Source organism: Physella acuta, unplaced genomic scaffold (assembly GCF_028476545.2).
Source record: "Physella acuta isolate Inbredline_101_S28 unplaced genomic scaffold, ASM2847654v3 ptg001236l, whole genome shotgun sequence".
NCBI classification, from domain to species: Eukaryota; Metazoa; Mollusca; class Gastropoda; family Physidae; genus Physella; species Physella acuta.
Window position 1 is genome coordinate 25,645 of NW_026732752.1, and position 15,370 is coordinate 41,014.

The following is a 15,370-nucleotide window of genomic DNA, read 5'->3' on the forward strand; positions in this document are numbered from 1 at the left end:
AAAATACGCAATGAAAAATGCGCAAGCTTTAAAAAGCGCAAAGAAAAAATTGCGCTGCGCACACAAAAGTATGCAAAAACAGAAAATGCGCTTTTTTCCGTTGCGAATTTTTTTCGGTCAACATTTTAAAGTTATATATATATATATATATATATATATATATATATATATATATATATATATATATATATATATATATATATATATATATATATATATATATATATATGTATATGTATATGTATATGTATATATATATATATATATATATATATATATATATATATATATATATATATATTGTTTTATAAAGCTTTTTACCTGTTCAATTCATTTTTATTAATAAATCTAGAAGTCGTAGTAAAGTCTAGGTCATGATGTTTTATAAAATGTTCTAGATCTATAATATGTTCTGTAATTGTGAACGCTAGTTATAAAGGTTCTGTGGAGAAAATGTTTCCAGGTAAGATTAACTTTTGGCGGGCTTTGTGTTCTAAAAATGTATAGGGTCTAGAATCTAGATCTAGATATCTAGTAGGCCTATATAATATAAATAATCTAGTATATCGTAATGTTTACGAAACTAAACAAACATTACCAGATAATTTCCGGGAGATTTTCGTTTTGGTTCTGTTTGGAAGATTTTAGGTTTGTTTCGGCTTAAACCTATTTGGTGCGACCACTTGAGATCCCGATCTAGATTCTAGAGATCTAGAGACCTAATTCCCACCTCAAAAATACTCTTTTTATCTAGATCTAGATCAGATATAGATCTAGATTTCTAGATCTATCTAGTAACTAATATATAGAAAGATTTAGATCTAGACTCTAACTCTAGATTCTGACTGTCAGACATTTAAAAATGGAAAATATCGCACGACCTGATCTAGGCTTACTTGAAGAAGATGATGAATTTGAAGAATTCCCAGCTGAAGGTAGACTAGAGAATACTAGAGATATATTAAATAATAATTCTAATGTAATGTAAATAGGATAATCTATTGTTTTAGGTACGCAAAAACGGCCGAGATTAGTAATGTGAACAAAGGTGACGCTTAAACTTTTAAACTTTTTCACATTTTGAGGAGGAGGTAAAACTCCATTTTAGCGTATTTTATTCACCGCTTCACGTTCACCTCAGGTTGAGTGTATTTTGTTATAAATACAACAGAAACGCAAAAACGTAAGGTAATGTATTAATTTAATTTAGGCCTAAATATTAATTTAATTAAATCTCCAAACATCGTCACTCGCATGATAATTTAGCTAGTCTCATAACGCGAGTTGAATTACCTCCCCTGACCCGCTTTTTTATGGCCACTTTCTAGTTCGTTTTTTTCGATCGCGTCTCGGCACTGTTGCTAAAAATAGCATTCGCGCAATACCATACGGGTAAATCTGTTTGGCGTCTGCTACACGTGATAGATCGTTGAATGGCCGACAAGTTGATATAAAAATTATTGCGACCGGATGCGATTTTCGTGGAAATTGAGCTAGATTTAGCAAAAGACAGCTATATTTGTGTAAAATATTATTATTTATACTTCTACTTATACAGATATTTTGATAACTGCAGTTCAGCCGTCCATTTTTCTTTTAAAATGTATCTTTAGAATTTCTGTACCTTTTGGCAATCGGTCAGGAGCATTTGCGCACTAAACCCACCCCCCTACGGCAGATCCGATTTTTTTCCCAGTGAACTCGTACTGACCTCCCACATAGCTAAGATAGTACATTGATACTGATGGGAAAGCCTCTAAATCTGTATTCCTACTAGAGATCTAGAAATAAATCTAGATCATGGAGTTTTTATAATGACTTTTAAATTGAATGTCTCCAGTTTAAGATATTTTTTTTTCAAAACATAGCTACTTTTAGTACTATATTTAAGTATTTCAAACCCTTTTGGTAGTTTTTTCTTAAACTTAGACCTAGATCTAGTGATTAGATATCTATATTTTGTACTTATAACTTGCAGGCCTATTAAAATAATAATAAAACAGTTTGCTTGATAACTTCATTAGGTCATTTCATAAACACAAATGTTATAAACATATAAAAATCACAAAACCATAGGTAATATCTGAATTCTGTAGCCTACCTTACATTTAGGCTAATAGTAATACTGAATTAAAAAGAAATTACATTAAGGTTTGAAATTAATACAACTTGTAATTAAAAAAGAAAGCTTCAATTCTAAATACTACAAGATATAATAACAAACAATGAAACAAATTCAAAGATTTTTTCAACTCATTTAGTCGAAAAGATTTTTATTTTTTCCGATATTGACCAAAATAAGTTTTTAAAGCTTAGGCCTAATGTTTTTACAAACATAACTCAATTTTATTAGGCCCCTGTAAACATTAATTAAGATTCCTCTGTAGACCAAGCAATCTATTTAGCAGATGAAGTAGAGTTCATGTTTTTTGACCTCGGCATATGAAGTGATTGTCCGTGTGGTCATCACTACTCACAACCGCCGTTACTTTTTACCTTTAATTTCCCCAATGTATATCAGGTACCCACCAGAAATGGGTGGACTCTAATTGAATTTTATTAAACATTTTGATATAGATCTATAACATTCCAAACAACATCTGATCTGTAAATGTTATCTTTCTGCTTCCAAATGCGGTATTTTCCAATTGAAAATTCATCACAAAACATACAATAAATTATATAAATGGCATTTTATAAATATATATAAACTATTTACTTTCACCTTGGTGTAAAAAAATGTAGGTATAAGCAAACTGATTTCAATAGTAAGAAAGAATCATGTCTTTTTCTTGCTTACTAGCTTTAAAACAAGTGAATTTGACTTTTTACCTGCGTTTTTGGTCGCATTTCTGTATATTAATATATTTTATTTGCGACACTAAAAAAATTATATTTAATCAACCAATTATGCTAAATTAATAAAATTGGTACTGTTGGATTGCATTTTTAAAGCTCTACAATTATATGCTATTCTTTTTATAATTTGAAGAAAATTGAATTTATATGAGACTAACTACATGATTGCTTGCTAACATTTACTATCCCGTGGGTGAAAAATCCCACAGCGGGGGTCACTGTGAGTTCAGCAGGCCTATAGTAGACGTCATAGAATGAACACAAGTTCATGAGATCGTCAATGTCTTTACTTTTCTCCCCCCCCCCCCCCCCCCCCCCCCCACCTTCAAGCTAATTGAAAAACAGACCTACTTCGCTACTTCGGGTCATCTTTTTTAAAAGTTCACATAGGCTTAATAATATACAGGGTTCCCACGCAGCCGGGAAACCGGGAAAAAACCGGGAATTTCAAGATTTAATTTCCCGGCCGTGAAAACTGGGAATTTCGATGAATAACCGGGAAATATCTTTAAAAACCGGGAAATCTTGCTTCCCATGGTTTTTTCTTTCGGGTGTCGCGAGATTTGAACCGGGTTTAGGCCTATCCAATCGCTAGTCTCGCCACATCTCGTGACCTAGTTTTGGCGTACAAAACTAGTCTCGCCGGTTCTCGTGGTGCCTCTTTACCGTTGATCTGTTTTCCGCCCATTACACATGTGTACATGGTACATCTACTGCTATGCTTGCTTAGGGTTACCCATCATTGGCGTGACGTAATTTTTTTCATTGGTTTTTTTTAGGATTAGTTTAAAATTTAGTTTAGGCAACACGTGATTTTTTTTTAACTTGCCGTAAACTCGCCGTGTAGTCTAGATATTGACCTATTTAAACTGTATTAAAAGGACTAGGATCCCGCGCGAGTACAGTTTTGTTAAATATTATTTTAAGGATAACTGTTCTAGCAGACTATTTAACCAGTGATACTGAATTTGGGAGAAACACAGATTAAAAAAAACAACAACGAAATTTGCAAAAGCCAGCCTTTCTCGCGTTCATAAGAAAAAAATTAAAGGCTAGTGACGTCACCAACAATGTGAAATGCGTAGATGGGTCAACTACAATTATTTCATGGGAGGGGAGTACCTGGAGTAAATAGGACTTTCTTGAACTCACTGTGACCCCAAGTAGGCCCACGCGTTCATACCGCAAGGTGGTTGGGGGGGGGGGGGGAGATAAAGTGACGTCATCAGCTATCTCAAATAGTAGTTGACGTATGCTATAGGCCTTCACAATGACCTCTCCACGTTGTCTAGTTGTGGGGAAGGGGGGATGCTATACAGTCTAGGCTTTTGAAAAGCATACATATTGATGTATTTACTATTGTCTTAAGTATGGGTATGCTTGGCTTAGAAGTTGGTTTTTATTTTTACGTTTTTTTTTTCTTATTCAAAATACGATTTATTTTATATAAAAAAATGCCACAGGATCTAATTTCAGTTACTCCGGTTGATCTCATTGGGGGTCGTCCATAAATGAAGTCACACTCGTAAGGGGGGGGGGGGGTCCGTACTTTTGTGACGGTGTGTGATGAGGGGGAGGGGGGGGGGTGTTCAGATGGTGTGACGTCACACTTTTGAATAATAAAACGGCAATGTTAGAAAACGAGTTTTAGCCGTTCTTTCGCGTTTTAGAAAACTGTTTTAATAAATTCTAATAAGAATTTATTAAAATACTCTGTTGACAGGTTTTAGAAAAAAATATCGATGTTTTAAGAGAAATTCAACTGCAATTTTGAGGGGGGTTGTAGGTTGAGGTGTGACGTCATTTTAGGGGGGGGGGGGGTCTGGCTTTTTGTGACGATGTGTGACGGAGGGGAAGGGGGGGGGGAGGTAAAAATCGTCAAAAAAGCGTGACGTCATTTATGGATGACCCCTTGTCTATCAAACTAATGTTTGTTAATATTAGGCTTGTTTAAGTTTTAAAAATAAAGGTACCTCTAAGAAACGACATAAACATTGAGTGGAAAACAGTCCGAATGATCATTATAGTTTAAATATTAGATATTAGCTATACTAAGGTATTCATTAGTACAATAGTAGCAGTGAGAGATAATTTCAAACTTCTTGTCTTTAAACAAATTATCTGCTGTTTACAGTTTGTTGGTTAGGTGAATAACTACACACTTTTGGCTGACTACTTTATTGAACTCAATATAGGAAGTGCTAAAATTAAATAGGCCTACTTAGATATGTTAGTAACTGCAGTATACATTTCTACAACTTTTAAGATAAGGTTTTAAATTGTGACTACTATTAGCTTAACTTATTAATTGTATTATCATAAACAGTTGTTTTGTATTGGGGGAGGTTCTAGAAATGTAATATTACATTATAATGATTATGGGATCAAGATGGGTCTACTATTTTAAACTATTTTTGTTACATTCACAATCCTTTAAATATTAATTTTTTTAAAGATTTTTATAAAGTTAAAATCACGAAAGGAATTATTTTTAAAAATATAACATGATATTATTAATATGAATCAAATGTTTTAAAAAGTAAGTATTTTTTTAAATTTCTGACGCAACATCAAGTTTCACAGTTTAAAAATTTCAGTTTTGGGATTTAATTTTAGGATATGATTCACTTTAAAAAATGAGTGCCACCCCTAAAAAATGTCTGCTTTTTTGTGGTTTAATTAAATTTAAATCGGCAAGTTCAATGGTTATGCGCGTTGAAATTTATATGTAAAATAGCAGGGAATTTCTTCGAATAGCAGGGAATTTATACTTGAAATAGCAGGGAATTTCTTGGAATAGCAGGGAATTTTCTGGTAAAAAATTTGTGGGAACCCTGAATATAGACTTAGATCTACTATCACGCATGCTAGATAGCTGTAAAAACAATTATATCTAGAAAAATGGATTCATTTTAATAAAGTAGGGTCAAATAAAACTAATCAATTAAAATGTTTAATAAAATCTTTCATAATTATTCCAAGGGAGGTAATTTAAAAAGCGATTCAGTTCATGCTAAATATTGTTATTTATCTTAACTTTTAAGAAATTGTGAATACATATTGCTCGGGTGTCCACGGGAGCATTATTGTTGGAATAATATAATTAGCATGGATTGATAAAGTGCAATTTAGTAGGTAAAACACGGATATTTTAAATACTGCCTTTTACTTATTTTATACACTGAACGTACTGTTTACTAATTATTATTTTTAATCAATAACAGTTAAGAAGGCGCTCCTAAATGTCCTCTATGTTTACTTTTATGTTTCAGTTTGCTGACAAGCTAGGGGTATTATAGTCGTTTAATAAAATTGAATCAGACACATCTGCCGGCACCCCGGCAGGGTTCTATTTGTCATCCTGGGCTATCTATCCTGTGAGCGCTGCGCTGCATACTTTAGTTTTAAAGAGTGCGATAAGATGTGGGTAAAGAGTTACTATCGTCATTCTCTAAATCTAAACCAGGGCGAGCTCCGGTGCTGTTTGGGGCCCCAGCTCCCCGTGAGCGCTATCGCGCGTATGTTTGTTAAATTGAGTGCAATAGACTATGGATAAGTTGAGGTATTATAGTCGTTTACTAAATTGAATCTGGCAGTTCCACCAGCGCCACAGCAGGGTGCGATTTGGCGCCACAGGCTAGACTGTGAGCACTATGCGTTTATTGTTGCATTTAAGTTTGTGTTAGATTTTCATTTGGGTTTTTGTTAGTTTGCATTTGTGTTACCATTTTTGTTTGTGTTTGCATTTTCTTTTGTGTGTGCGCGTTTGCATTTTCTTTGCTGTTTACCTTTGTTTTGTGTTTTTGTTTATTGTTTTTTTTTTCATTACCTTTGTGTTTGTGTGTGCATTTGTGTTTCTTTTGTGTTTGTATTGTTTTTGTTTGCGTTTGTATTATATTTTTTGTTAACATTTGTATTTGCCTTTGTGTTTTGATTGTTTTTGCATTATGTTTGTGTTTGGGGTCATCCATTTATGACGTCCACACGTGGGTGGGAGGGTCAGAAAAAAACTGACTTTTGTGGACGCATATGGACTTGTATAAAGAAAAAAAGTGGATTTTTGTGGATGGGGGGGGGGGGTCCAAAATAAAAAAAAATTGTGGACGTCATAAATGGATGACCCCTTTTCGTTTGTATTTGCATTTCTCTAGTGTTTCTGATTGTGTTTTGTTTTGTTCCCAAGTTGGGACATTCACTGTGGTGGAGCATGAGTATGCAGCAAAGCCAAGGGTGCCAAATCTCACTCTGCAAGGGTGCCTGTTCAAGTTTTAACGCTGAATATACTAGTACCCCTACCCGCTGTGAAGGATGCCCAATTAATGCATACTAATTGCTAAGATAGCCGCTCTGAACTCTGGGTACCAAACCGTGTATTAACAAAAATACCATCCTCCCTGGCGCTGCCCATCAGAAATTTAAAAAAAAATTCCCACAGAAACCATATCGTGAGTTTTCTCATCAACTCTCCAAAGTTTCATAGCATTCGGATGGTGTCGAACTGCACTCAATTATACAGTATATAGAGAAAAACCGCGCCACCCTTGTTTTGCAGAAACTTACCCTGGATGTTTGGTAGAATCCCTCTCAGGAGAAATTTCATCAACTTCCCAAAGTTTCATGGCGATCGGATAAATACTGTCGAACCCAATCGACTATTATTTTTATATACTCTATATACAAGTATCAAATTGCACCTTGTCTGGACGCCACCCCAGCGAATTTGAAAATTTTGTTTACACATAAACCTCCCCTGGAGTATTCTCAACAACTTCCCAAAGTTTAATGTTGATCGGATGAAAGGTGTAGTAATGCATAAAAGACACACACACACATTGCTTTTTATATATATAGATTATATAGAAGACTAGCATACCCGTCCCCTGCGCGTTGCCGCGGGGATAGAAGAAAGTTTGACGAAATGTATTAGAAGGATTTCACCAACGCGTTACCAATTATAATTATATGTTCTTAGACGCGTGACCACCCTTTTCTAAAAGTGAGTTATTTAAATGTAAACAATGCCTGCGCTTAAATCATAAATATCGGGACACGGGTTTACCTACACTACCGCATGTAAACATTGAGTGTACATTAACCACTCACCGAAATAATGTTAGAACACACTTCGGTGACCGCCCATGTGTCAGAGACGCACAGGGGCACTCTCAGGGCCCCCACCCCCCGATTAGACTACCATCTTTGGCGCGGCGTACGACCCCTGGCTCCTTAAAAGTAATAGGCGCCATCGTACCAAATAGTATCCTGTTAATAATGATGCAGATTTCATCATTCGCTAAAGTGCCACAAATGAGCAGGTTTTTTTTCTTTAACATGTAAAAAAGTATTTGACATGTTTTAAACATCAGTGTGACTGATGCGAAATGCTAGCGTTACTAATGGTCTATTATTAGATGCTCAATCTCAATTTCTGGCTGGATTGTCTAATAATAGATGCTTATTGCATCATTCGCAAAGTGACGAAACTCTACAGTAGGCTCCTCATATTCAAAAAGTTATTTTTTCATCTTTGGCAAGGTGACGAAACTGTACAGAAGGATTTCCTCGCGTTACAAAGTTATTTTTAGAAGCCTGTTGTAGTTTTACCGCTGAATATAGTAGTACTCCTTACTCGCTATGCAGGACGCTCGATTAACGGATGCTAAGTGCCAACATAGTCGCTCTAAAACTCTGGGCGCCAAACCGTGTATTGACGAAAGTTGTACCGTATATGGCGCGGCCCATAAGAAACTTTAGTTTTCTTTTTCGCAGAAATATTCTCGGGAGTATTCTCATCTACTCCCTAAAGTTTCATGGCACTCGGATGAACCGCATCCGAGTTTTATTTTTTATAAACCGTGTATAGAGAAAAAAAATATCGCTCCCCCCACCCCGGGGGCGCCGCCCTTGCAATATTAAACAATATTTTTTTGCAGAACCCTACGATTGAGTGATCTAATCATCTCCCCAAAGTTTCATGGTACACGGATGAACGGTGTGAAACCGAAATAGACTTTTATTTTTATAAACCGTATATAGAGAAAAAATCGCAGCCTCCCGTTGCGCCGCCTTTGCGAAATTTAAAAAGGATTTTTTTTTACAGACCCCTTCCTGAATTGTTCTAATCAACTCCCCCAAAGTCTCATGGCTATCGGATAACAGTGTCACACGAAAATCGACTTTTATTTTTATATACTGTATATAGAGAAAAATCGCACCCTCCCGTGGCGCCGCCCTTGAGAAATTAAAAATGATTTTTTACAGAACCCTTTCCTAGAGTTTTATAATGAGCTCCCCAAAGTTTCATGGCTATCGGATGAACGGTGTCACTGCGATTCACTTTTATTATTTTTATATACCGTATATAGAGAAAAATCGCACCCGCCCGTGGCGCCGCCCTTGGGAAATTAAAAATGATTTTTTACAGAACACTTCCCTAGAGTGTAATAATGAACTCCCCAAAGTCTCATGGCTATCGGATGAACGGTGTCACTGCAATTCACTTTTATTATTTTTATATACCGTATATAGAGAAAAATCGGACCCTCCCGTGGCACCGCCCTTGCGAAATTAAAAATGATTTTTTTACAGAACCCTTCCCTAGAGTGGTATAATGAACTCCCTAAAGTCTCATGACTATCGGATGAACAATGCTAAAGCAAAATCGACTTTTATTTTATATACCGTATATAGAAAAAAGCAAATCGCGCCCTGTCGGGGCGCCACCCCTGCGAATTTGAAATATTTTTTTCGCAGAAACCTCCCCAGGAATATTCTCAACAACTTCCCAAAGTTTCACGGCGATGTGATAAGAGGTGTGGTAATGCATAAAAGACACACAGACACACACACATACATTGCTTTTTATATAGATAGATAGATAGAAGATATAGGCCTATATATATAAATATATATTTATATACATAGAGAGATGAATGAAGACAAGTGGAAATATAATTAGCCTAGGTAAAATTAATCTAATCAATAAGAATAATCAAAAAATAATTATACTATGTGAAATTTGAAAGCATGATAAATAATTGAATAAATACAGTAATTAATAAGTATGCTAATACCATGTGAAGTTGTAGTAGGCCAACTCTTAATAATTTCCAGTGATCAACAAAAATTTGGGGAGTTGGGGGCTTTTAGGGTCATAACAAATATCTATTATCCCTTAGCCTGTTTGAAATATCAATAAAAGCTAATTAGCCCAATTACGTGAAAAAATAGACAAATAAGTAGTGCCCATTAAAATAAAAACAGATTAGTAGCCTAGCGACATAATGTACTACTGTACAGCCTCTTTCTCAATAATGATGTCAAAAAATAAATGTTTTGATGACTTTCTTATGGTTCTGATTTAACCTTGGCTTAACAAGTAAATTCAATTTCTTTTTTTATAAATAGTTAAATCTAAAAATGGCACAAAATTGACTCTAAGTTAGTATTTAAAATTGTTAGCTTCTCTACAATTGTTAGCTTCTCTACGGACCAGGGGCCAAATAGTCATGGCCGATATTAGGACCCTGGGCCTTATAGCCTCTGCCGCGTTTTTGGATCAGGCAATAAATTTTAGATTTAGTTACACAATAATAGTTTTAAGATGTAGAATATGTTTTCTGTTGTTGTGATTTTTTTCCCTTGTAATTCCATATGATATCAATCAAAAGATCTTGCTTTAAATACCCGATATCATTCGTGACAAAAGTCACAGTAAGCGGGAGTCGTTAAGTCTATTATATATGGCCCGTGGTATGACCGAGCGAATGTAAAAAAGTGCTTTATTATTGTTTTTCTCTTTTTTACAAACATAATTTGATTTTATCAGTCCAAAATTTTTAAAAATATAATTGTATAAAATATCTCGAATGTGCTTGCTAGAAGGCTAAAATAGAAGCTTATGTAAATTGTAACATATGAACTCACAATGACCCTAAATAATATTTAAACTAAAAAAACTCACAGTGACCCTAGACAGTGTCAGTATTTTTCGCAAGCTGACAAAAAAATGTTAGCCGGGGATCATAGGAGCAACGACAATTAGAATTAGCATATTTAAAAATCTAATTCTAGAAAATATATAGAATCTATATGAAACAATTTTTAAAAAAATAAGCATGCAACACTCTTGTCAAATCGACAAGCTTAGCTAAATACTTCTCTTTCTCAAAACTGACTGCTTTTCCAGGAACAAACGAAAGTGATTCAGTTAGTTTCTGAAAGGGAACTTTGGGAGGCCTGATGTTCTCTACTCTGCCTCGACATGTTTAATTATTAACACACACACTTTGATTATTATATATAGACTAACGTACCCGACCCCCGGGCATTGCCGCGGGGATAGAAGAAAGTTTGACGAAATATATTAGGATTTCAAAAATGCGTTATCAATTATAATTATATGTTCTTAGACGCGTGACCTTCTTTTCTAAAAATGCATTATTTAAATGTAAGCAATGCTTGTTCTTGGATCATAAATATCAGGACACGGGTTTACCTACACTACCGCATGAAAACCTTGAGTGTACATTAATCACTCACCGAAATAATATGGTAGAACACACTTCGGTGACCGCCTCTGTGTCAGAGACGTAGAGGGGCGCTCTCAGGGCCCCCACCCCCCGATTACACAACCGCATAGGCGCGGCGTACGACCTCTGGCTCCTTAAAACTAACAGGCGCCATCGGCCAAATAGCATCCTGTTAATAATGATGCAGATTTCGTCATTCGCTAAAGTGACACAAATGAACAGGATTTTTTTCTTTAACACGTAAAAAAAATATTTGACGTGTTTTAAATATCAGTGTGACTGATGCAATATGCTAGCGTTACTAATGGTCTATTATTAGATGCTCGATCTCAATTTCTGACTGGATTGTCTAATAATAGATGCTTATTACATCATTCGCAAAGTGACGAAACTTTACAGTAGGCTCCTCATATTCAAAAAGTTATTTTTTCATCTTTGGCAAGGTGATGAAACTGCACAGAAGTATTTCCTCGCGTTACAAAGTTATTTTTTAGAAGCCTGTTGTAGTTTTACCGCTGAATATAGCGGGGAGGGGGACATATGTCCTCGGGCGCCGACCTGGGGGGGGGGGGGGCAAATTGAAAGTTTGAGGGGGGGTGCAAATGAAAAGTTCGAGTGGGGGGTGCAAATCGAAAGTTTGTCCCCGGGCGCCGGGAAGGGTCGCTACGCCTCTGTTATAGACATGGATCTCTAAAAAATATAGGTTGGTTTTTTCGGAATATTAGTTTTAACACTAAGAGGATTTGAACAGAAAGGCACTAACTTAAATGGTTATTTCTAGATAAAATAAATTACATTGTGCAAAACTTTGAAATGCTTGCTTAACTTAGGTAGTTATTATTGTCTATTTTCTCTACACATCATTTATGTGAGAGTAGAAACTTTTTGTATTTACCACTTTCATTTAATAACATCCCCTTTTAATTTTATTAAAAGCTTTTATTTGACACAAAAGTATGTGTGTGTGTGGCTCCACAAATCTTGGAATATCAATTCAACTAACAACCTACCTCCCATTGTCTAATTGAGATGAAATATGGCACAGTGGTAGACCTTGAATGTCAATTAGATAATCATTCTAATTCATTACAATTTAATTTAAAAATGTAAAAATTATTATATTTACAATAGTAGTTGATTAGTAGGCTATATTCCACAAATCTTGGAATCTTAATTTAAACCACTTCACATTGTAATAAAGCCAGGACTAACTTATGGAGAATATATTTCCTTTCATAGGTTTATATTCTATATAACATAAGAACTATGTTCACTTTTTATCTGTGACTGCCCAGAAATTTTAATCATACCAGCAAATAGCATAACTAAATTTATTTTTTACTTTCTAGTGAGTTTTTCATTTGTGATTTTTCTTATTTGTGAGATTTTTTAATTATAGTTAATTTTAATATTTAAATTGCAATTTATTTTTTATACGATAATAATACATGGTAATGGTATTGATTTTGAGGAATTTTAAGTTGCTGAAAATGTGTTACAGATTGGACAGGAGAAGAAGAGGCTCCAGATGACATAAATGTATGGGAAGATAATTGGGATGATGATAACATAGACGATGACTTTTCCAAGCAGCTAAGGTGAATGATTTTCAAAGTAGGCCTTTTGATTATAGAGTTTTCTGGATACAACTAAAGAAAAACTAACTACACTATTTCTTTACCATGTCGTAAAGTAAAGTAAAGTTTCCCTTTCAAACCTGACGGTCTATGGGGCAAGTGAAGTAGAGTTCACTTGTTTCTGTGACCTCAGCATATGAAGAGATAGTGTGGTCAGCACTATGCCCAGCCGCCTTTACTTTCCCTAACGTGAGTTAGGTACCCATCAGAGTTGGGTGGACTCAGGGACGGTCTACTGACTTGAACCCGGATTCGAACTCGAGACTTACGGGTTAGCAGCCCAGCTCTCTACCGCTAGACCACTCCGTCCCATGATGTCAAAAAGTAAAATATGCATTTTGAAGAACGTAACTAATTTTTCTATTTCTATAATAATCACTGTAAACAAATAATTTTTCCAATTTCAGGTCTGAGCTTGAAAAGCAAGGTAAAAACATGGAAGGAACTGAACCCATGAAATGATGAACTCTTTTTTGTGTGTTAAATTCTTGTCTGAATTATATAAATGACTATATTCTAAGTTGTTTTTTTTCCCCTCCTTTTACTAGTTACAGGATAACTAGGCCTTCTTTACTTAAAATAAGAAATATGTATGTAGATATAGACCATTATTTAAAAATTCTTTTAATATTTAAAACACCCAAGAGTAAGCTGATACTGATAGTGAAAAAAATGTTTGTATTTGATATTTGGTACATTGCTCATTGCTACATAATATTTAATAAGCAAAAGAACTTCAGTTGAATAAGCATGTTTTGTCTTTAAAAAAATTATCCTGCATGGTGTATAAAGTGTACACTGGAGGATTACACATCCTTTTACAAGTACATCAAATAGAAAAAAAAATTAATTAGAAAATAATTCAACAAGGGTTCATTTTAGCACAACAAATAGTAATACAATGGGGTACAATGCTTAGAACGAAATTCCAAAATGCAAGAAAACAAAGGGTATCTTTCAGTTTTACTTAGAAGTTTTGCATTGAACAAATTTACTAAATTCACAATATAATGGTTTTTAACTTTTCTTGACACACTTTAAAGGGGTTTTTATCTATATTTTATATCTGTAAAGTTATAACTTATTTGACACAAACTCTGTCTTTTGAATTCAACACGAACAGAGAAAATGTAGGTTTACTCTTACATCGAAAATTAATACATTATTTTAATTTGTTGCAATGAAATTCGCTTTCCTCAATTTTTTAAGAAAATTACAAAGAATTTTTTTTTTAAATACCGACAAAAACAAACATGAAATTTTTAATAAAAATGTAGGGGAAAGTTGTTTTTTTTTTTTAATTAATAAAATATGTTTAATCTGAAAAGTACAGGGGTTCACCACCAGTCAGAACTCATTTTGTTTTAACAAGATGTTACTTTACAACCTCAGTTTGTGGTAAATCTTGTAACTCGATTTTGACCCTTTTCTTATGCAATGATTTCGCTCTAACTAGTCTAAATCTTCAGATACCTTCTCCTATGACAATGCAATAATATCTTATTTTTAATCTAATTAGAAAATGGAAATTTAATTAAATGATTTCCAAACTTATGGGGGATAATAAGATGAAGTACTAGTGATTGCTGGATCATTCTGCTGTCGGCGGTCAACTGTTTTTCACGAACTGTTACTTTCATGCCCTTGAGCAGCCACTGTGTTGAGATTGCGCTCAACTGATCATGTTTTAAAGTAGGTAGTCCAAACTGAAATTAACTATTGATTGCAGACTTCTGGAGTGAACTTTTAATTTTAAGCTCTATCCCACAAATTTTATGAAAATATCTCAATAAATAAAAAAGTTATGCGATTTTTAAAAAAGCAAAATTTGGTAAAAAACTGATTTTCAAAAAGTGCCATTTTTGAGAACCCATATTTTCTAAACTAAATAACATAGAAGTGTACAAATTGGTAAAGTTACTGCAAAGTTTGTAATATATATGCCCAATTTTTTCAGTCATCTAAGGTAAAAAAAAAATTGAAAATGACAAAAATGCGTTTTGATCACTTTTATTTTCATTAAAAAAAAAATCATTTTTTTTGTTGTTGCTTTGGACATAGAATAACTCTAAAGCTATTGTGTTGGTAATATTAACAGGAAGAATATGCTCATTATTTTCAAAAATCACATGAGTTAAAATATTATTTTAAAAAATGCCACGGTTATCTAGTGTAGGAGCAACAGAATCAAAATTTAATGGAGTAATGTAATGTAATCTAATAAAGACGTGATTTCTACAAGTGATGCAGCAGTTGATTCTACATTTAAACCTATCTGGTTGATAACTGCTTTGGGGGAACAGTTTATAAAACGACAACTCCACATCTTTGTACGTCTTGTTT

At 34.3% G+C, this 15,370-nt stretch overlaps 1 protein-coding gene across 1 annotated transcript; it reads left to right on the forward strand.

Moving 5' to 3' along the window:
• Positions 1-647: 647 nt before the first annotated feature.
• Positions 648-13,547, forward strand: LOC131957367 (26S proteasome complex subunit SEM1). The gene is made up of 3 exons (XM_059322118.1): positions 648-935; positions 12,892-12,988; positions 13,435-13,547. Exons 1-3 carry the CDS (start codon positions 863-865, stop codon positions 13,487-13,489), a joined length of 225 nt encoding a protein of 74 aa, XP_059178101.1. The 5' UTR covers positions 648-862; the 3' UTR covers positions 13,490-13,547.
• The last annotated feature ends 1,823 nt before the right edge of the window (positions 13,548-15,370 follow it).